At 35.9% G+C, this 23,019-nt stretch overlaps 2 protein-coding genes across 9 annotated transcripts; one reads left to right on the top strand and one right to left on the bottom strand.

The window, feature by feature from the left end:
* Nucleotides 1-10,248, bottom strand: pkmb (pyruvate kinase M1/2b). Of its 3 annotated transcripts, none has more exons than XM_053484785.1 (11): nucleotides 10,216-10,248; nucleotides 5,339-5,516; nucleotides 5,121-5,212; nucleotides 3,462-3,593; nucleotides 3,083-3,269; nucleotides 2,680-2,950; nucleotides 2,349-2,499; nucleotides 2,077-2,229; nucleotides 1,420-1,586; nucleotides 746-927; nucleotides 1-540 (listed from the first exon to the last, which is right to left on the bottom strand). In XM_053484785.1, the coding sequence occupies exons 1-11, from the start codon at nucleotides 10,231-10,233 to the stop codon at nucleotides 434-436; spliced, it is 1,638 nt and encodes a 545-aa protein (XP_053340760.1). In that variant the 5' UTR covers nucleotides 10,234-10,248; the 3' UTR covers nucleotides 1-433. The 3 variants fall into 3 exon arrangements, with proteins under 3 accessions (XP_053340760.1, XP_053340768.1, XP_053340776.1); XM_053484793.1 differs by lacking the exon at nucleotides 10,216-10,248 and adding an exon at nucleotides 6,486-6,553; XM_053484801.1 differs by lacking the exon at nucleotides 10,216-10,248 and adding an exon at nucleotides 6,482-6,519.
* Nucleotides 10,249-11,359: 1,111 nt separating this feature from the next.
* Nucleotides 11,360-22,132, top strand: parp6b (poly (ADP-ribose) polymerase family, member 6b). 6 transcript variants are annotated; one of them, XM_053510645.1, is made up of 23 exons: nucleotides 11,360-11,565; nucleotides 12,166-12,273; nucleotides 12,541-12,618; nucleotides 14,649-14,764; nucleotides 14,857-14,917; nucleotides 15,328-15,418; nucleotides 15,523-15,589; nucleotides 15,709-15,858; nucleotides 16,308-16,458; nucleotides 17,126-17,257; nucleotides 17,343-17,438; nucleotides 18,007-18,099; nucleotides 18,211-18,336; nucleotides 18,464-18,529; nucleotides 18,659-18,726; nucleotides 19,001-19,049; nucleotides 19,167-19,279; nucleotides 19,581-19,653; nucleotides 19,779-19,848; nucleotides 19,947-20,026; nucleotides 20,747-20,810; nucleotides 20,899-20,983; nucleotides 21,132-22,132. In XM_053510645.1, the coding sequence occupies exons 2-23, from the start codon at nucleotides 12,262-12,264 to the stop codon at nucleotides 21,226-21,228; spliced, it is 1,938 nt and encodes a 645-aa protein (XP_053366620.1). In that variant the 5' UTR covers nucleotides 11,360-11,565; nucleotides 12,166-12,261; the 3' UTR covers nucleotides 21,229-22,132. The 6 variants fall into 6 exon arrangements, with proteins under 6 accessions (XP_053366620.1, XP_053366619.1, XP_053366618.1 ...); XM_053510644.1 differs by having other exon boundaries at nucleotides 12,077-12,273; nucleotides 14,664-14,758; XM_053510643.1 differs by having other exon boundaries at nucleotides 12,077-12,273; nucleotides 14,664-14,764.
* The last annotated feature ends 887 nt before the right edge of the window (nucleotides 22,133-23,019 follow it).

Raw genomic sequence — 23,019 nt, 5'->3', positions numbered from 1 at the left:
TACCAGATGATTATGATTTTAATGTTTGTGTCAGTAGTCAGTGTGCAAAGTGAACAGCTATGAGTATGAATTGAAAGGGGGGAGTGACATTATCACAATGTACTTGTTTAACATATATAGATAACTGGCTCACACATAGCACTGTCGAACTTATACAACAGGCAATACATAGCATACAGTACCAACAAACTGCAAGGATAGGCACTGTAAGGCTGGTGATGGCAATTCTCTGTTCAATTGGTCAAAGTGCTTTGAGATTTCTCCTTGGTAGAGCTGAGGAGTAAGCATATGGAGTGTAAACAGCATCCTAGAATTTTTTGCAGTATGGGGTTTTATTTGTGGTATCAACCAATTAATTAGCTAAAATCTAAATACAAGGAAACTCATGGAAGTAGGTCATTATGGGGAATGGCATAGTTCTTAATCATGGTGCTCAAGGCACCAGAACAACACGCATGGTGTTGGTATAGCCAGAGCCAGGACGCCAACCAGTGACAACAATCACTACATCACCAGATTTGTAGAACTTCCGGGCTTTACCTGAAAAACAAAATGGGTCAATGTAGAATAAATACTCAGATTTTAAGACCAGTATATCTGGTTAAAAAAACAGTAACAACAAACCGATTCCAAATGTCTTTACTCCTTAGCTACTTTCACACCTAAACATGACAATCCCCAATGTGACAACAATTAATAGTTTTTTTAAAGAGATACTGCATCTAATGATGACCTGTGTCCTTACCAAACTCTAGGGCAAAGCTGACACGCAGGTCCACATCCTCGGCCCACACATCATTGGCAGGCTTGTTGTAAAGGATGGGGTAGATTCCACGGTACAGATGGCACTGACGGGCTGTCTGCTCGTTACGGGTCACAGCCATGATAAGGGCGCGAGGCCTGTACCTAGACAGCAAATGAGCAGACCTAAGGGGGGAGAGAAAGAAAACCATGAGAAATTTTAAGCCAAAGGTTACCTGAAACAGCTACAGAAAAACTGTCTAGATTTAAAAAACTTTTCTGTTAAAAAAAAAAACTGAAAAGTCTACGTAAGCAACAGTATAATACTACCACCAACTGAGCTTTAAATTAAAGGTATTTCTGTTTCATTAGTAAATATTTTGATTGTTTTATATTAGCATACATCCTACAGTATGTCCTTCATCAAGGAACCTTCTGTATATAATGGGCTGTACTGGTTAGACCACAACAGCTGACTAAGAAGTTTAAATTAGCCTGCAAAATGTCAGGGTTCAGGCCTGCAAAGGTCAGGCTAAGCATGAGGGAGCACATTTCACATTGGCACACCACAAGAGATGTGTATGTATGTCTGTGTACAGTATGTGGTATAAAAATGCTATATAAAATGCTTAGGGTATAAATTTGAATGTGCATGGGTGTTATGTCTCTTTATTGTACCTTCCAGATTTGGTGAGAACGATAATGGCACTGGCACAGCACTTAAAGGAAGCTTCCACAGCTCCTATGGCCACAGATTCACAAGGGTCACGGGTCAGGTGTGTGATACGACGCAACTCCTCAAATACCTGCCTGTGGAACATGGCTGCCTCAGCCTCACGAGCAATCTAAATCCAGACACACAAGTAATAAGGAAAATAATACGAAGATCCAAATAATGTAGTGCTTTAGGTCTAGTTTCTAAATTAGCTTCCATTGTTATTTAAACATGTGTATGATAAGAACAATTTCACAATGCAAAACATCAAAGCTTAATATCAGTGTTGTTGTTGTCAAGTTCAAACATACAGTAGTAAAGTGATAGTAAAAATCCTGTTAGTAATCTGTTAGTAATCACTTTGAATAAGCACGGCTTTTCATTGGATTAAGCCAAACAGAAATAACCAATCATAGTTGCTTGCTTAACTTCTTCATTCCAGTTAACAGGACAGACTTTTAGGGGGAGAAACTATAATAGACATGTTTCTCCACTAGAACCATTTAAAAAAAGTTACCTAGACTGTTTTTAGACATGTTGCATTACTAGAAGTAAATTTATTTACCAAATTCCTCAAAATGCAATCAAATGCCAGGCCAGAGGGACAACAACACACTTACCAGGTGCTGGGTTAACACAGACTCAACGGGGTATTCGCCCTTGGCTGTCTCTCCACTCAGCATGATGCAGTCAGCACCATCCAGAACAGCATTGGCTACATCACTGCTCTCAGCACGAGTAGGACGGGGCTTCTTAATCATGCTCTCCAGCATCTGCCATTTTGAGGAACAAAGAAACCAGTCAGAAAAATGCAAAGTTCAATTGCTATAACTTTATTATATACTTATAACTAATAAAAAATATATAGACAGTCATGTTTTAATTTCTTGACCTGTGTAGCACAAATGATAGGTTTGCCAATCCTGCTACTGCGTGCAATCATCATTTTCTGAGCCAGGAAGACCTTCTCTGTGGGGATCTCGATACCCATATCTCCACGGGCAACCATGATACCATCACTGGCCTCCAGAATCTCATCAAACCTGGGCAAATATTGGAAAAATAAAAAAAATCATAAAAGCCACATAATCAAAACTAGTACTCAGCATTAACAATACATGATCTTATCAAACGAAGAAACTGAACAAAAAATGTTTTGCCTAGTTTTTCTAGACTAAGAAATCTCTGGCTTACAGTGACATTAAATCCTGCTACACACTCACTTGCACACCCCCTCATGATTCTCCAGCTTGCTGATGATCTTGATGTTTTTGCCCTTCTCACCCAAAACCTTCCTGACAGCATGAACGTCAGCAGCCTTGCGGATGAAGGAGGCAAACACCATGTCCACCCCTTGCTCCACACCAAACTGCAGGTCTTGGATGTCCTTCTCAGACACAGCAGGTAGGTCTATTTTAGCACCAGGCAGGTTCACTCCTTTCTTGCTACCCAACATTCCACCATTTTCAATTTCACACACCAAGTAGTCACCACCTGTATAAAAGTAATGAAATCTTAAGACTTTTCAAAAAGTATAAACACACAGAAAGTGAAATTCTTGAAAGTATTAAGTCATTTTTAGCAGCCTTGGTTTAGGTGTAAATTGTATCAGTTGCAAAAACTGACCAATTTCCAGAACTTTTAGGGAGATAAGGCCATCATCAACGTAGATCTTGCTTCCCTGCTCAACCACCTTAGTGATATTCTTATAATCTAGCCACAGGGTTTTCTCATCACAGTTGTCCTTGCAACTGTCATCCAGGGTCAGTTTGATTTTCTCACCCTTGTTTAGTTTCACCTCCTCTGTGCCACTCTGAGAAAGGACAAATCAAGTATTGTATAAGAAATTTCAATCTGTAAGGTATACAACTTTTCAATCAACTCTTCTGTTTTTCTCTAATAAAAACTGTGTATCAAAGAGCTGTATTGTTTTTCGACTGTGACACTTACAAGCACATTTGACAGGAAACAATAAGTATTAAGAGAATATTTAAAACACACTCACTCCTTTGATGAGGCCAGTCCTAATTTCAGGACCTTTTGTGTCCAGTGCAATGGCCACAGGTCTATACTCAAGACTTCCAGAAACAAAGCTTTCAGTGGCTTCACGGACATTCTTGATGGTATCAGCATGGTACTAAAAATTTAGAAGTAGGTTCATTTCACTAAAGTGTTCATCTTATTTTTTTTAACAAACTTGAACACACACTTTGATTAATGTCAGTCCCCCAACAACACATCTACTATAAAGGGTCTTTTTTTCAGTGTCTCAAAACACTGCAGTGAAAAACTTTATAACAGAAATCATTGGGATGCATTTATGTGGTAATTATCAATAGATAAATAATTCATATAAAAACCTTTGTCAATGTTTAAATACTGATTTTACAGATTTCTTTTTACATACATTAACGATGAACAATTATTTACTGTAAGCCTAAACATTGGCTAATTGTCAATTCCAACAACTGATTGTTTTATATCCTAATGAATGTTTTTTCTCATTTGTTAGTCATTTCAATCATTAGCCTAAAAATTAGAAAGTCTTCATTTTTTGTCATTAAACCTAAGTTAATTGAACAAAATATTTTGATGATTTACAACAGAATTTCTATATAAACTATTCTTTTTGCATGTGATTATTAATATAAATATTAAAGTATTCATCACAAGGGTAGGTCATAAAATTGAGTAGGCTATATAATAACAGCTGTGGTGTGTATATTTACCGCATACTGTATATACTACATGTACTATATGTACTGCATAGATGTGAGAATGGTTGCACTTGCTATGTTTTTTTTTTTGATAATTCACTGCTTTTTTACTCTTCCATCTAAAATTAAACGCCTGTGAGTAGTGTTGAACATATTCGAAAGATGCCGTGAGTATAGTGAACTGCAACTGAATCTGAGTAGGCAATATTGGAGACATACTACATATGCTGTATGTCTGCACAGATCAAATTTCCCATTTTATAATTAGGTGACCAGATGACCACCACATTACAAAGACTTACATAACTCTTTGTGAACCAGAAGGGGTCTAAAGTCCCTCTCATGACTAAATAACTGCACTTAAATATCTGAAACATTACCCTAAAGTAAGTGTTGTTTCTAAGATTTAAGAAGGTGAAGATCTTCTCCCTTTCTATAAAATGTCAATAGATATGATCAACAAATGATCCATACAGTATGTCTTAACAATGAATCTGCTGTGATATTGAATAACATATTATGACTATAATTCATCTTACACCAAACTCCAAGCAACAGAGTAGATAAATGTTAACAAATAAAGTTGGCATTGGGAGAAATATTTGTACAAAAATAAGTGTCAAATACATTCAGTGGACAAGGAAGAGTTTTTTAGTATCTATGACTTTTTAGTGACTGTGACTTGTATCTACGGATAATAAACTGTGCTGCTGACCTTTAACTGACCTATAGCTGAAATATCAAAGGTATCATATGAAGGTCTAATGGCACATGATGGTATCCTTGAGAAAGTTTAATGAAAAGGCCAACCCAACTTCCAATTCATTTCTACAGAGGTTTTACATTAAGTATATTTTTATATACTGTAATATAAAATATAATGTAATAAACATGTATATATAAATCCTGTAGTAAGGAGCTGCCAATAATTCAATGAGAGCACCAACCTCATGAGTTCCATGTGAAAAGTTCAAGCGTGCAACATTCATACCAGCCTTGATCATCTCCTTCAGCTTCTCCACTGAGCGAGAAGCTGGCCCTAAAATAAAAAATGTTTATCAAACATAACATATGAATTCAGGGTAAAAGAGGACAAATACACAATGAATGTAATTAAATTCATATTAATTTAAGATGAATGCAGACATTTCTGTGTTTTGCTGACCGATTGTGCAGATTATGCCAGTGTTGCGGGATACCGTGGGCTCGGAGTCAATGTCCAGCAGGCACAAATGCTCCAGGAAAGTGTCTGCCATAGCAGCAGGAAGCTGCTGGGAGTGAATGGGCGAAGAGCTCATATCCTTAGCCTTAGACATTATTGGAGCAGTGTCTGCTGAAACGTCCTGCAATATGGGAAAGCATGAAACACAAGTAAAGAACAAACTATAAAAACTTGCTCCAGCATTGTTAATAAATATATTATTTTAACTTCTCAGAGTTTAAGGATTTTTAGGGATTTAATATTAATATGCAAATATTTTATATACAGAGACATAAGTAACAAACTATAGTCACTGTAAGCTTTTTCATAAATATAACCTTTAAAAAAGTAAAGTGTATCTGTCTGGAAAGTGTGTCTGTCTGCAAGTAACAGACTGCTCCCAGCTAGACTATTAGGCTAAACACATTATATTAAGTTATGCAATAAGATGATAAAAATATAGAATGTAAAATAGTGAAAGCCTTTTGGGCAGGGTAAGAGTATATAAAGTAGCTTTATCATATAAACACGTAATTGTGCAAGCTTTACAGTAAAAATAGCTCAATAAGTTAAGAACTAGAGTTGTAGAAAATCCAACAGCATCTGGTGTGCTAAAAATATCTTACAACAGTGTGATCATATTGCTTCTGTAGCTCTTTAAACATTGGTCTTCCAGACGCAGAAAACTGTCACTGTCACCAAAGGTTAAGTAACTAAGCCGGTGGCAACATAAATGAACAATGTGGGCATATAAATGGGGTGTGTTTTAATGCATAACTTCAGTTAAATTCACTAGAATGACTGAATGTTACATTCCCCAGTGCGTCAAAAGTTAATAATATTCAGGTAAATAAAAAATATCACGGGTCATGATATTTACTGCAATTAGTGTTACAGTATTTAGCAGTGACAGCTGTCATAAAAGTAAAGGATAGTCAATAAGCTGAACCTGGCAATAATAATAATATTAATAATTGTTATTATTATGATTAATAATGTTGTTGTTATTATTACTATTATTATCATCGTTGTTATTATTCTTATTATTAAATCAATAGAAAAAAAACTAAGTCAATAAATCCCCCGTTTAAATAAATGCTCTCTGACCTACCGTCGCCGCTGACCGGTCACAGGCGGTTGTGCGCTGTTCCCCCAGCGCGCGCTCCTAATTTAACCCCGTTACTAACCGGCACTACTTCCTGCAGGGACGACATTGTATCCTTGCGAAAGCCCTCACCGTCCCCGCCATAAATTATGTCCATGAAATATGTGAACGCTTTCGCAAGGATACAATGTCGTCCCTGCAGGAAGTAGTACCTAAAATTGTCCCCACCTTTAGTTTAATCTTATGCCTTTAAATAAAATATAATTTCCATCCGATCTACAAAGGATTAAATACTTTGGTTCCACTGCATAAAAAATCTAAATACATTTTGGATTAAAATCTAGTGTTAAATAAAATAAAAATAATTTTAAAAATAGTAACAAAATGATGGTCTTTTGGGACAGAGTTTAGATGCTTGCTCTGGAGGAGAAGGCACAGTCTTTCTTGCAGGTGTCCCAGAGAACTGTTTCCCTGTTTCCCCTTCATTGCGCATGGGTGAATTCATGTTTTCATGCTTTATTATCGCAAGTTAGTTTTGTGTTATTATTTTCTTTACATTTTATTCATATTTTTAACGAACCTCGTGACTTAAGTGTTCTTGTTTTTCTTAAGTTGGCATTAAACCTGTTGGCCAAACAAGAAAATGATTTTTTTTTACTTTTGAAGTCCCCGTCTGTGTGGGTTCAACCTATAGTTACTGTAGTTAATTCAACTAAATTACATTTATAGAGCGCTTAATAAACTATAAAACTGTTTGTGGGAATTTCAGTCCTAAACTATTGAGTGACAGAAGTCACAAGCCATCAGAGAACAATTGTCTGCATCAGCTGAGTCCAAAACAGTCCCCATGGTCAAGATGTTAGCATTATTTTTATTATATTTGGATGGCTTATTAAACCTCATGCAATATTTCATCCTTATCTAGCAATCTGCAGTGAAAAGAGAGACAAAAGTTTGATTTGGTATACACTGCCCGGCCAAAAACTAAGTCTCACACTCTTATATTTTATTTGACCGCCTTTTGCTTTGATTATGGCACACATTTTCTGTGGCATCATTTTGATAAGCTTTTACAATTTCACAACATTTCCATTCAGATGGGAGAGCTGAACTGCTGCATATGGCCTTCTTCAGCACGTTTCAAAGATTCTCAATAGGGTTAAGATATGGACTTTGTGGTGTTAAATCCATGTGTAAAAATTATGTTTAATGCTTCCTGAACTTACATCAATGTAAGTCTATAATAACATTCGAATAGCACATTCAGCTGAAGGACTGCAAAATTATTGGGGCTGGTCCTACAGAGAGATTTTTTCCCCATCAGGGTGTAGTGGTCCTCTCCTGGAGTGCAGGGGTGAAGGGGAAATGAACACTGGGACAGCTTTTGCTACTGTACATTACAGGCCTGTCAAAGTCTTAAATAAGGAAAGACTGAATGGGAGGGTGGACACCATGGTGAAATGTACCTGTTTACTGTTAAGTATAAAATGAATTTTAAAAAATTATTATTGCTAGATGTGTCTGCCAGGCCTCAATATGCATACCAGCCAGGACAACCTGTGTGCCCAACTGGGAAAGTTATTGAGGACTGTATAATTGGAGGCTGTACTCTGTGGTGGAGAGTAATCTGTATTTTAAACCAGATGTTAATCGATCGAATAATCACAACCATGCACTTTTACTGCTCAATGTTTATGTTTAGCCTAATTTCTAAATAATATTCATTTATTTGTTCATTTACTTAATAAGCCTTCTTGATTTTATGGTACATTATGCTCTCTTGCGCGCTCTCTCTCTCTCTCACAAATGCAAAAAAAACATCAATAAAAAAAACTCGATAATGAGTCACAGTTGGAAGGCATTGTTAGTTCCCTGCTGCTTCACCTGCCCCTCTCTGTCTGCAGACAATGCTCAACCATGCTCCCATTGTCACCCCACAACCTGACTCAGACAAGGGAGTGGTCCAGCCTGGATCTAATGCCTTCTTTTTGGTTAGCTCAATGAGTGGGCTGGTGAAAAATAAAAAATTAGGTAAAAATGTATAGTACCCTGCCTCACCCTATTTTTGGTCTTATGTCTCGAGCAGGCCACAATTACTGCAATCTTATTCATTTTGGGACACACCTACATACAGTATGACACAAGTGGAAATGTATTTTACAAACCCACCTAACCTCAGGTTAGGCCTTTTAGTGTTGCATGTGCTGCCTCCAATAGATAATTATATATTTACATCAAACTGGATTAAATTGATTCACACTAGTGTTTAACAAACATCTAAAACGGTGATTTGCTAATTAATTCACATTGATGATGGACCTGAGATAAACGGCATGAGCCATTGTTATTTATATAAAGAGCATAAATACAAGATAACAGGATGGAAGAGTAGTAAAACTAGAGAATGAAAGAGGAAATAATAAAAAGAAATTAACAGAACATGAGACAAAAGAACAAAAAAACAGAACAGAGAAGACAAACTTGAGAAGAAAAAAATAGCAGAGAACATCCAGAAGAGAAAAAAAAGAAAGGTAGAGAAAATGCAAGAGATGAAACATAAGGAGAGAATAGATGAAAAGTTAACAAAAGGGACGAAGAACTGAGATAAGGACTAAAAAGAAGATAACAGAAAAGATTAGAACTGGACAAAATTGAGCAGAACATTAAAAAGCACAGCAGGCAAAAAAGAGAAGAGATAAGGCAAGAAGAGTAGAAAAAAACTGATCCAAAAGAGAATTTAAATATGAACAAAAATATTGGAAATTAAAATAAAAAGAACAGAAATGACAAAAGCAGTATGCAAGAGAAAATAAGAAAATAGAATAGAAAATGACAAAATAAAAGATCATAAAAGAGAAGAAAACTTAAGAGAACAATGGAAAAGAAAACTGAATAGAAGGGAAACAGGACAACAAAGAAAACATAAGAAAATGTCTAAGTGATTTAAAAAAAATGATGAAAATGATAAGAAAAACCTAACTAACTTTATAGAAAATCACTTTATTGCCCATGTTAAACTTTTTTTTTTGGAAAAGAACAACAGGAAATAGCCCTATTTTCAAATCCATCAAGATCTTTTTTTTTTTTTTTTTATAAAATCTAGACTTTAACTAGACTTCACCAATTAAAAACACAAACACAATCTTGGCCTAATGCACTTTCTATAATATTTTTTAGACAAATCAATATTGACATCTTTGCTTGGCCAATTACAAAAGTAATACTTGACAGGTAATCATACAGAATGTAAGGATTTTAGTGTTAGTACAATATCATTACTGCTAATAATTCGAGAAAGACACTGTATTTATATCTGGCTTAAACTGTATGCCTAATATTCAGTTATATAGTTAGTAACATATTTTTTCTATTTTCTTAACGAAGATGAAAAAAAATACAAAGGTCGAAAAAGTTATCAGGATCTCTGATGAGGGTCAAACAATGACAAACAAAGGTTAAAAATTATTAAAATATGAGCATGTTTTAACAGTCATGGCTATTACAGTAGAGGACTTGATTGTGAAAACTTTGCAAATATAAGTAAAAGTTCAATTACAGGATTATTAGTAAATATGCATGATTATTAGTAAATATCTCATAGAAATATGTCCACTAAAAAGGGATGTCCTGTAAAACATATCATTGCACATTAAAGAAAACAATGAGTTTCAAATTCTTGACCTAGAAGTTTTTTCCATTTAAAAAGTAGACAAACATGCAAAGCACTAATATTTACCATAAAGCGGTGTCCCATCCGCAGGATCTGTAGCCACACATTTTAGAATAGATTCTTAACTGATATCTCACATGGCCTGAAATTTTTTCAAATAAAAGGTTTTAATTATTAACTCTCCACTGCAAATGTTAATAAAAGTATTAATTATTATGTCATAATCATTGTTAATTATTATTACCATAATTAGTAAGTCATAATGGTTAATAATGTTTGGTAGAAACAAATGCGCCATATAGAGGATATGTAACAACACGGTTTAGGATTTTGTACGAATGTACAAATAAAAATTACATTACCAATTAAGTAATGATTAATAAAACGAAGTGGTGGGCTTTCTGCAAGACGAAGAGATTTTGAATCAATAGGTCATATAAGTGGAATTTTTTTTTTTTACATTCCTGTTTTAAAAAATATTACTAAAAATGCAAAAGCATATGCTACTAATCATGCTGACAACAATTGTAAAAAGAACCTGTAACTTAACTGACCTGCAAATTTATCGTCGTCATCGTCTATTCCGTTGTATTGAGTATACAGGGTCGCAGTGGGGCTGGAGTCTAGAGCATGAGGCAGTGTACACCCTGGGTGGAGTGCCAATCCTGGCAGGGCAGACACACATGCACACACTCACACGCTGATTCACACACTACGGGCAGTTTGGGAACGCCTGATAGCGTAATCTATATGTCTTTGGACTGTGGGAGAAAACCAGGAATACCAGCAGGGAACCCACCATGCACGAGGAAAACACAGGACCAAAGCGGCAGTGCTGACCACTGAGGCATTCGTGCAGCCTCCTACAAATTCAGTGATTTGAATTACCATAGTGTAGTTAGATTTTAAACTTTAATCCTCATGCAAGCCTAAAAGTGCTTATCTGGTGGTTTGGGTGAGGTACTGATGCTGGTGTTGTCAGCTAACAGCCGCCACTGATTGGTGCTTTTTGAGCCGAAAATCTAATAAAGGGATATCCAACTTTAAAGCAAATTCTCTTGCGGTCTTGTTTGTTAGTACGTATCAAATCCAAATTCTACGTATCAAATCCCGCTGCTGTGAGCGCGCGCCCTGTCGGTGGTCTCCTGACCGTTCGCTGGTACTGTGCGCATGCGCAGATGCCAAGCGTTGTCAGGGAGAAAGCGGCCAGCACAGCGAGAAATAAACAGCGAGAAATGCGAGACAGGGCCGGACTAGCAGCCGACACAGACAGACAGGGGAGCGCACAATGAAACCTTTTTTATCATTGCCAACTGGTTGCCATTTCTATCGTGGTCTTTTTTTTTTAAACATTTCGTCTAATTAATGACACATATGATAACCTAGAGAAAATTTTCATTGTCATCTTCTCAAAAGGTAAGATGCATAATTCACCTTCATGCTGCTGAAATAAATTGGTCCTAAATTGTCTTTATCTGTCTCATTGTCACTAAGGAGACATGGTGAGATTTGGGCGTCTGCGTTGTCCCCGGCGCTGTACATGGATTTAGAATTCAATCAACAGGGCAATATGACTGAATTAGCTTAAAATGTTTAATAGACTCAAAGGAACTCTTATATTTGAATGTTTCTCTATTGTGTGGAAAACCTTTGTGTGGAATGATTATTTAGTGCTTAACTGTGGGTCAAACGGCTAAGCTGCATCCCTTTCGTCTCAAACACAAAAGCATTTATAACGAGAAATGAGATTCTAACTTATTTTGCGATTTTATTTTCCCGAGCTCTTGTTTTTTTATGTTCTTTGTTTTTGTTCTAAACATTCAACTCCTTGTCCTTTTTCTTTTCATCTGGTCTAAATGAATGAAATAAAATAAATTAGTTGAGCGATACACACACACACACCCTATTTTCCTGGCTGATTTTGCAGATTGTTTTAGGATGGTTTGAGGTTAGTCAGTCGTTGTGGCTGACAAAGCATCGTCTTCATCCTGGATGTAATGCATGATCTCATCACAGAGTCTAAACCAGATCTCTATATACTCTGCTTGGAAAAGTTCTTATCATCAGTGGAATGGAAAGAAAGAGCAACAAAAAGTCACTGAAGCTAAATCTATGATCAGCATGGTAAGAAGCCTCTTGCAAACCCTTAACATATACAGCCTACATAATGCCACTCCTTTATTTATTTGAAAACATGTCGATAATTGTATGTCGTAGAAAATAAATTGTATGTGTATGATATTTGAAGCTTTCCGACTTTCACACTCACCTAGTTGAGTAGGTTATCAAATTTGTTAATGTGCATGTCTCTTAAAGAAGTGACAGTGATAGGGGAAATAGCAAATCCCTGAGATTACACAGCTCACCCTGGTTAACATGTCTGTCTTCCAGAGTGTCAGTGCGCAGTGCTGGAGTGATGCGGAATCAGATGGGGACAGTGAATGTGAAAACATAATTTATGGAGCACAGGTATCTATATTAAAATGCACAATAGACTGCATTTTTTTCTTGTTTGCTTAACGCAGCTAAGTTTGTTCAAAATGAAATTAGATTTTGATAGACCTTTGTGTGGGTAATGGCATTTAGACTAATGCAGAAGTGGAGTTAAATTGGGATGTAGACATCATCTAGCTTCTGCTTTACTTGTTACCCAATGCTCTATTATAATCAAACCCACCGAATGCAGAATACCAAACATAAATGGAAGATATAATGCAGGATACAGACCTTCCATAGTCTTTGAATGAGTCTAAACCCACTTGACAGTGTAATTTAAGGTTCACATATTGTACTTTTTAAAATTTATTTAAGTAAGATTTACAGGTCTTCAAAATTTCTGTTAGTTTTCCAGTTGAAATACAATTTAGATCCTGCATCATGGCCTGAAAGGCCTTTGTCTTTCAAAAAATTTTTGACCTACTTGAATAATTTGGAACCTCTCAAACATTTATGAGGCATTACCCATTTGGAGGCTATTCACGTTTCTAGTGAACAAAAGTAGCAGAAAAAAATCCAGGGGTAACAGAAAGTACTTTTTCAACATAGAGTTGAAGTAGGCTAGCACTTAAGAAATAGCTAGACTTGATATATGGTATGTAGCTTAAAATGTTTCACTACAGTTTTCTGGTACATGTCAAATTATCCTGAAACTTTATAATAGCTTTTCTTATGGTTTTAAAAATAGTTACATGTTCAAATTCTAATCCTAAAGCTGTATCATGGACAGTGGGAATATGTCCACACTTGGGGTATTCTTAAAACCAGTTCAGAACTGTCTCTGTTGTAAAAGCAGTCCTTTGTGAAATGTCTCAGAGACACATTGCTGTGATTTTTTCAAAGGTCTCATTCAAAATGAACATGTCTGCTTTCTCTGGGTTCTTTAGGTAAATAAAATGGTAACCGCTGGGCAAAGCTGAGCCCCAAGGACATTTTTTTCCTTGGGGATATTGTAAACATTGCAAATAACAAAAAGAGCAGTTCTGAAGAGTAGGTTCTTAAAAAGAAATGTGTGTGTGTGTATATATATATATATATATATATAGTGGAACCTTGGATTACAAGCATAATTCGTTCTGGAAGTGGGCTCGTATTCCAAAACACTCATAAACCAAATTGAATTTTACCATGAGAAATAATGGAAACTTTAATTATTCGTTCCACAGCCCAAAAAAATAAATACATAAAAATAATTAAAAATTTTAAGTAAAAATAAAACAAATTAACCTGGACTTTACCTTTAAAAAAAAGTACAAATAAATCTAGACAGATAAGTGTTTCCGTGTGTGTGTGCATGTGTGTGTGTGTGTGTGTGTGTGTGTGAAGCTAAAGAGCCCTTCCCCCTTCTCGTCTTACACACCCATCCTCCACTCTTTCCTCCACTCACACCCACGCACAACGGAAACACTGTTTTATCGGAAAAATAAACAAAAAAATTATAATCTAATGATACTCGATTGATCAACACAATAACGGAATCACTGCTGTAAAGTAAAAATAAAACAAATTAACCTGCACTTTACCTTTATTATAAGGATTTTAACCTCTCTAATGAGACTTGCTTTTGCTTTACACGCGCACTGTACACACACGCATACAGACACAAAATAAAAGATGTTTTATACACACACACTTGGTTACAGTGTTATAGTATACAGTACACACGTGCACAGATGTTGATTATACCAGTAAGAGACGTGCACTAAGACCCAGCAGGGGAGTCGATTACCCACAATTCCACAGCGCAGGAGAGAGAGAGAAAAAAACTGTTAGCTGAGTTGTCATCACATGATGCTCGGCGTCAAAACAAGAAGCCCATAAGTGATTCATGATACTCGGTACTTGTAAACCAAGACTTGTTCATTTTCCAAGTCAAATTTTATTAAAAAACTTTGCCCGCCTTGTGGAACACTCGCAAACCGTGTTACGCAATCCAAGGTTTCACTCAAATGAAAATGAAGGAGGGGAGGACATGATTGAACTTTCTGCTGTACATCACTCAGGTAGCTATTTCACAGGGTAATTATGCTGCTGATCTCTATTGCCACCCGCAATTGGACACGGATGTTGGAGCTGTGAAGGATATCTACTCTGATAGTGCTGTTGGTGTAAGGTTGGTGTAAGATAAGATTAATTTTTATGCGTTTACTAAAAAAGGCTACTGTAATATGAGCAGACCCTAAAGACTTAGATTTACAATTTTCTTTTCAGGGAGTATGAGGCAATTGATGACGTAGACATCGACTTGCACATCAACATCAGTTTTTTAGATGTGAGTTAACCTAACTTTATCTAATATACCATTTGCCCTGCAATATATCAGCCACTGTGTATTATTTTCCCTTATTTATCAAAAAAATTTTATTGTGTAAAATTTGTTTTATCCATCTTATCCATCCATCTCACCTGCAAAGCTGTGTGATGTTAAAAGTAGGAACTGCAAATGTTAAAAGGTTAAGTGCAAATTGTCTGTACCAAGCCTGTTCACAGATGTATGTCTCCTGATTAATTAATGTCATATACCACATTAAAACAGTAAACAGTAAACGAAAAAAAAAACATATAAACGTTTGTTTATTTTAAATAGTTTTAATTTAATAGTTAATAATAGTAAATTTTTTGGCTTTATAAAGGGTGCCATTAATTCTGAAGGACATTTTATATCTATGTATTATTTAACAGGAGGAGGTGGCCTCGGCATGGAAAGTCAATAGGACAGAACCTATTGTTCTACGCCTTCGATTTTCATTGTCTCAATACCTTGATGGGCCAGGTAGGAACATGTGGTTTGTCTCTGCACTGTGTGTATAGGTAACCTACATGTCTTTTCAGTTTGCACAATATTCTGTGCACAACTGAACAGTTAATTTTTTTTAGAACCGACAGTGGAAGTGTTCCAGCCTTCCTGTAAAGAGAGTTTCAGTGTTGGCGTACAGCTCAAGAGGTGTCTGGCTCTCTTAAATTTGACATTATTATTAAGTAGCTTATTATACTAATAGTATAGTATATGTGATAGTAATCATTGACGATTACATTAATGGATTCTTTTCTTTCCTTTTCCAGAATTCTTAGCACATTTATATCAAATCAATGGAAACACCTAAGCAATGAATTTTTGAAAACGCAGCAGAAGAAGAGACATAGCTGGTTCAAAGCTGGAGGAACAATCAAGAAGTTTCGTGCTGGCCTCAGCATCTTTACGCCAATAGCCAAGTACAAACAAATAAGCCGATTCACACTTATTTGGCCTCATTATTCATGTTAACGTTGTCTGTTTTTACCCCTGCAGCACCCGCCAGCCCATAAACATAATATACCACAAGCGTAATAAAAATATTTAGCTTTAAATGTAATAAGATACAAATTTAATCAATTTTCCACAAACATAATAATATTAACTGCTGTTACATTAGTGGGATTGTTGCATTAAAAGCTGCTGATGTTCGCTTGTGGGCAATTTAATTTAATGAGAGAGCCTTTTGAATGTATGTAGTTGAAATATATTTGAGCAAACCCTAACCTATAAATTAATATAATGACTATGTATATACTTTACAAAAGTTACAGAAATTTAATTTTCATTAGCATTCTATAAATTCGATTATGTAACATTAGGACAATACAAATTCCTTTAATGGGTGTTTGGTCCATTTTTGGTCCAGGTGCCCCAATGTACCGCTAATCCAGGGCCCTGGTGAGAAAGGGAGAACATCAGGGCCTGAACCAAGAGTAAGTCGCCTCATGAGCCGCTCAGTCTCCTGTACCATGAAGATGCCAAAAGGAGACTTGCTCACATATGCACCCAATGGGCAGGTAAGATATTCAAGTCTACATTCTTCTAATGCGAATATAGAAATTTTTTGAGACTTTTCTGTTTTGTTTATGTTTTCAGTTAATAAACGACACCATCTGCACTTTTGCGCCGCATGTCTGCGACTGCCATTTATTGACAATTTATTATGTTACATTCATTACTTTGTCACATTTTTCATTATTGTATATTTGCAATATGTCGCAGTGACCTTAGTCACTAGTTAATGCAAAAATTTGCTAAAATTTAGAACTTGAGTTATTGAGTATAAGCTTTATGTTATTTTGGCATGGTTCTCAAAGTGGGGTTATATGATCACAGGTATCCATGATACAGAAGCAGGGTGTTTGTGATTTTTTAATTTTGTTACCAAAATTTTTACATTTTATAACCATTTTCATAACATGTTTTAAAAAATGTCGACTGGGATCTAATAAAAAAAAATGTGTTTAGGAATTCACAAACTCTCTATCTCCAATAAATAACCAAAATAATAATGTGCACATTTAAATAACGTGAGAAGTTTGTTTGTAAAATTATTGTACTGAGAGGCTCCATGTGTCTATAAATACACACATAAAAGGTCCTGTGACCGTAAAAACTTTGAGGAGGACTTGTCTACGGTATATGGTTATAGAAATATGAGCAACTCTTTGGTTGTCTCTGTAGAATGTTGCAGTCCCTGGCTCCAGATCCACAGTTCAGATCACCACTAAGCAGCTAATTGAGCTGTTCTTCTCTTCACAAGCTCTCCTACACTGCAAGAGTATTCCCACTCTGGAATATGGGTTTCTTGTACAGGTAAATTCTTGGTTGTTGTTGTTGTTGTTGTTTTGTGTGTATAGGGATGTATATTTGTGTGTGTGTGTGTGTTTGTGTTTTCTAGATTATGAAGTACTCAGAACAGAGAATTCCCACCCTGAATGAGTACTGTGTGGTCTGTGACGAGCAGCATGTCTTTCAGAATGGCTCCATGCTCAAGGTATCAAGACATAACTACAAATGGGTAGTTTACCCGTATTTACTATAGTTTATTATTTATATTTCAAATAATTGTGTTTTTTTTTATCATATTTAACATTGGAGAATGCATGTATATATGTCTACTAAGAATGGGAATCACCAGGGACCAGTTGATATAATATCACTATACATAGGTGCTGATTTAATTTGTATTGCGATTCTTTAAGTACCACAATTTTTTAAATATCCCAATTCAATATTAGGATTTTATTACAATTCTAAACAAGCTTACCAAAAAATGTGCTCCTAACACACACTGGATGCTGTGCTGCCAGTCAACATATGAATAGTTTAGGGTACTCCCTAAATGGTTGGGGTTGCCTTACAGCATGGTCCTCTAGAGGGGGAACATAGAGGACACCCAACATTTTACCACCACAAATGCAAGTATATAAATGAAAACCTAAAAAAAAAAACGATTTTAGTGTCAAGGTGATAATACATGAATGGAACACGAAATAATTGCAGTACATAAGTGATTCAATTTTCCCCATCTCTAATGTTTACTGAAATTTATGTTTTTCCAGCCAGCAGTGTGTACAAGAGAGCTGTGTGTGTTCTCCTTCTACACTCTGGGAGTTATGTCAGGGGCTGTTGAAGATGTGGCAACAGGAGCTGAGGTAATGTGTACCTATCACATGCATATGTATTGAGAAAGCCAATGCATTTGTCATGCCTTGCTGAAACTTCATCAGTCTGATCATAGTGCCTGTGTGATCACTTTCATGCAGGTGGTTGATTTGCTTGTGGCAATGTGCAGAGCTGCCCTGGAGTCATCTCGTAAAAGCATTATATTCGATCCCTATCCATCAGTGGTTGACCCTTTTGATCCCAAGGCTTTGGCCTTTAACCCTAAGGTACAAGAGTTTATCTCACGTAATGCAATAACGACAGCTGTCATCAGCATTTGATCACACAATATGTAATTACAAATTTATTACACTTTCTTTTTGCATTTCTGTTTTTCTTTCCTTTTTTTGACAGAAACGAAGCTATGATAGGTTGCAAAAAGCATTGGACAGCATCATGTCGATACGAGAAATAACACAAGTATGGAAGGAGCTGTACATCACAAAATTACATTTCATTCCAAAAGAATCCCTACATTTGACATGTGACTATGGTACCTGATATTGTGTGGTCTGAAAAAAAATGAAAAACATTGTCATATTCTTATAGGGCTCATATGTAGAGATAAAGAAACAAATGGACAAATTGGATCCACTTGCACATCCTCTGTTACAGTGGTAAGAATCAGATTCAGTTCAATTTGCCAGGATTGTTCCACAAACAAGAAAATTATTTTTGGGGGTGTACAGATAACAGACATCAGTCCAGAACTTGACTTTTTCACATATGTGCAAGAAGTACAACAATAGAAGGAATAATACATGCTAATAAGTAATCATTTAGAATAACAGTCTAAAGTTAAAAGGTTATGGTCTATAAAAGTAAAACACACCACATTAAAGCCACATTTACATTTAATAATGAACTTTTTGCTCTATTCATCTCTTGCAGGATTATATCCAGCAATCGATCTCATATTGTCAAGTTGCCATTAGGCAGGGTAAGGGCCGTTCTTGTCAGTGTTATATTCATACTTTGCAACTATTATATGAACAAAGCACACAAATTAGTTGATTCCAAAATATTTAATGACCTCATGTTCTGTTTCTGTTAACAGCAACTCAAGTTCATGCACACTACCCACCAGTTTTTGTTGCTCAGTAGCCCTCCAGCCAAAGAGGCTCGATTCCGCACAGCTCGGAAACTATATGGCAGCACTTTTGCCTTTCAGTAGGTGTAATGTAGGGCATGTTAGTTTGATCTCCAGTCAGGTCCAGTATTCTTGTCATCCTTGCTTATAATGATGGGTGAGATTTGAAGAAGAAACAATACTCCTTTACAACAGTTCCATAAAACATTTAATTAAAAATAAGTAATAAGTATCTTCTTGAACTGATGGGAATTTATTCTAAGAAAAAAAAATCATATTCAACCAATTAAGGTGGGCAATAATTCTGGAGATGACTGTAAATTTGATATAATACAACAATAATTCAATATAATGCTTGTTTTTTCTACCAATGTGTATTAGTGGTTCCCATATAGAAAATTGGCACTCTATCTTACGGAATGGACTTGTTAATGCCTCCTACACAAAGCTGCAGGTATACTGTTACTGATTTAAGCAATCTAATAGAAATATTGGAAAGTTAAACCATCACCTAATGACTTATTAGAATACAAACTGTAAGGTCGTTTATGTACACATCCATGTTTCCTCTAACACAAGCTGCATGGGGCAGCCTATGGGAAGGGCATCTACCTCAGTCCCATCTCCAGCATCTCATTCGGATACTCGGGTAGGAGAGACTTTGTGACATACTGTATGTGACATATTATAGGGTTAGGTCAGAACAAGAAACTTTAAGTAAGTATAACTAAAAATAATTTTTCCTAGGGATGGGTAAAGGACAGCACCACATGCCCACAAAGGAGGAGCTAGTACATCATTTTAACAGAGTGAACACGATCTCACAGGTGTGTGCTCATTTGTATAGCTGGGAGTTTTACACATTTTTCTTGGACTTATTTGTGCTATTTTTAGCTTAGTTATTTGTGTAGAGCCGACTTTTACACTGTACACCATACAGTTTTAGCCTGATTTTACAGTCAGAGCCATGGCACATCTTGAAAGAATAATTTGGTTGTGAGTTCAGGTTGAGCTATTAACAGTCTTGCAACACATTCTGTTATAATACTAACTAGCAGATATTATAGTGCCTATGTGACCCATGTGATCCAAAATTTAATAACAAAGTTCTGGCAATATTAGAAATTTTAGCAGAAATGTTCTTTAAATACAGGTTTATTTTTAGAGCATCTTCATCATAATATGACACGGAGACCACATTGTCACACAGTCTGTTTTAGGATTAAACCTAGATTTTGTGATCGCTTCAATGTTACAGCTGCTGTTCTTAAAATATCACTGTACAGTATTTACGTTGCAAACCAGCTACAGTATACCAGTTGATATGATAAACAGTACATCTCTTAAGTGACTGAGATTATGGATTTACTGAGCGCCTTTGCAGCATTACTTCTTTCTGTCTTCCTAAATTTTTATTTATTTTTTTTTTATTTTCATCAGGAGTTTGTTCTGTAATGAAAGAGAATTTCCCCATGGGGATCAATAAAGTAATTCTGATTCTGATTCTACCATATTTAATTATTATTATTATACTTGTTTTTTTGCAGAGTCCCCCAGTGCAGTCAAGGTTTCTTCAGAGTCGAAATCTTAATTGTGTTGCTCTTTGTGAGGGTAAGAAATTCAAGATTAAGGATGAATATAATTTTGTTTGATTTTGTATTTTATCAATGTTGCGTTTTTGTTCTATGTATGTGCACAGTAATAACATCCAAAGACCTCCAGAAACATGGGAATATTTGGGTGTGCCCAGTTCCTGACCATGTCTGCACGCGCTTCTTTTTTGTGTGAGTTTTTGATCAAGTTAGATTTCTTTGCTCTCTTTAACTAATTTTTTATTTCTTGCTATTTGGTTCTAACTCCAAGAAGCCTAGTAAATTTTGCTGTTTAAAGAGTTAAAAAACTGGTAACCATAACCATGTGTATGTTATACAGGTATGAGGATGGTCAGGTGGGAGATGCCAATATTAACACACAGGAAGCTCGAATTCAGAGAGAGATCTTGCGGGTGATTGGGACACAGTCAAGTTAAATGTCAAGATTTGACTTTTTTGAGAAATTGAGGAAAGACAAAATTAACCTTGTCATGGGTTAATGTCATTTCTCTGGTCACTTTTGCCACATTACGGAGTGATTGTGACAAAGGGAACTTTTGCATTTTTTAATAAGGTTGTTTTTTAACCTGTTTTTTACACTTTACATTCCTCTGATTACATACTGTGTTATGGTCACTGACATATTTGAGAAAAAAAAATCTCACTTAAATCTCACATCTCACTTGAATGTTGCCACATTCAAGCACTGTCAATATGAATGCACAGGTCACATTTTGTTACACATGATTCTGAAAACCCCTTTCTACCACTGAAGTTGTTGTTTTTAGATGACAAAGGTGCTACATTAGATGACTGCATAAAAAGGGTGCTAAAGTGTATATTTACAGAAATGGGCTGATAAAGATGCTATATGATGACTAATTAAAAAAGCGGAAGGTATTATTCTGTTAAATTGTGGTAACACCAATTATTTAATTTTAAACTCTTAGAAGTCAGTTTAAGCCAAAGCTGACTAATATTATTTCTTTTCATTTTTAATTAGGTTCAATCATGAGCTATTTTTAATGTGTGATCTGTTGATTTTAATTGTACTGAAGAAATCATACTATAAAAGTGAAATAACCCTGCTGTAAACTCCATCATAATGTTTCAGAATCTGAATATCTAGGCAATATGTGTAGCATCAAACATTAAACCTAAAATCTGTGCTGTACATCAAAGAGACACCTGCAGTGTTTTTTGTCTTGCCATTGTACTGTACTGTATATAAACATACAGTGAATGTGTGATCATGTCATTTTCCTCTGAGGTAAAAAAAAAAAAAAATCCATTGTGGTCCTGGAAAATATTTGTACGGAAATCTTTTTTAAATAAAATAAAGCATGACACTAAACATTACATACAAGTGTTTGTCTGTGAATAAATTTAAATGGGCATTTCAACATGCCTGGCATGGTTTAGGCTGAGTGTTGCCTCTACTGAAGTAGATAATATCATTTATTACAGTGCATTTACTCCCATATGAGCTGCACATCTGCTTTCTTACTATTTATTACATTCATTTCATTCACATTCAGTGACCTGGTCTGGGTTATCGTAGATCTGGCCCTGGCAGGGTGGAAATAATCACTCTGGATGGGACATCAGTCTATGAAAGGGAAACACACAAACATACACACCTGGGGGAATTTAGCATAAATAACCTGCATATGTACATGTTTTTGAAAGTACAGTAGAAGAAAAATAATCCGTATATGAAAAGTCCACACTGACTACAGTTGGAGGTGGTGGTGACAATGCTAATTACTGTCACTGTGTCATTCCTTACTGTAATATCTATTTTCATATAATCTTTATATATTTTCTTTTCATGTTCATTAACAGTAAACACCATAATCTTCAAATATCATCTGTAACGATGCAGGTCTCATTTATAGACACACGGTTGCCAGGCAACGCTGCAATTAGCCTGGATACGACACACCTGGCGGCGTGTTTATATAAGGGTCCTGATACCTCGGCATGTCGTGCAATCATTTAGGTAGCACCAGTAAGGTATCAAGGCCAAAGACAAACAGACAGACAGAGCATGCTGTGGAAAGACAGAGGCAAAGCCCAAGCCTCTGCCTGTCTAAGACGCGCGAGAGAGAAAGTGCTCTGTTTATTTTTGTGGTATTAGTTTTCCTTTTGTTTCCTTTAAGTTCCCTAAATAATAATCCCACGCTATCTCCAAACAGTAAGGTCTTCCCGTGCCTGTCACAAGTACT

This window comes from Clarias gariepinus, chromosome 2, assembly GCF_024256425.1.
Source record: "Clarias gariepinus isolate MV-2021 ecotype Netherlands chromosome 2, CGAR_prim_01v2, whole genome shotgun sequence".
Lineage (NCBI taxonomy): Eukaryota > Metazoa > Chordata > Actinopteri > Siluriformes > Clariidae > Clarias > Clarias gariepinus.
This window is presented reverse-complemented; position numbering and strand designations above follow the sequence as displayed.

Coding starts and splice junctions, on each gene's coding strand:
- parp6b (XM_053510641.1), top strand. CDS start 12,151: ATGATCTCATCACAGAGTCTAAACCAGATCTCTATATACTCTGCTTGG. Junction 18,337..18,463: donor CTTTGGCCTTTAACCCTAAG/GTACAAGAGTTT, acceptor TTTTTTTGACAG/AAACGAAGCTATGATAGGTT. Junction 19,050..19,166: donor TCAAGTTGCCATTAGGCAGG/GTAAGGGCCGTT, acceptor TTCTGTTAACAG/CAACTCAAGTTCATGCACAC.
- pkmb (XM_053484785.1), bottom strand. Junction 1,587..2,076: donor CTGTGTTAACCCAGCACCTG/GTAAGTGTGTTG, acceptor GTCTGGATTTAG/ATTGCTCGTGAGGCTGAGGC. Junction 541..745: donor CAGCTTTGCCCTAGAGTTTG/GTAAGGACACAG, acceptor TTTGTTTTTCAG/GTAAAGCCCGGAAGTTCTAC.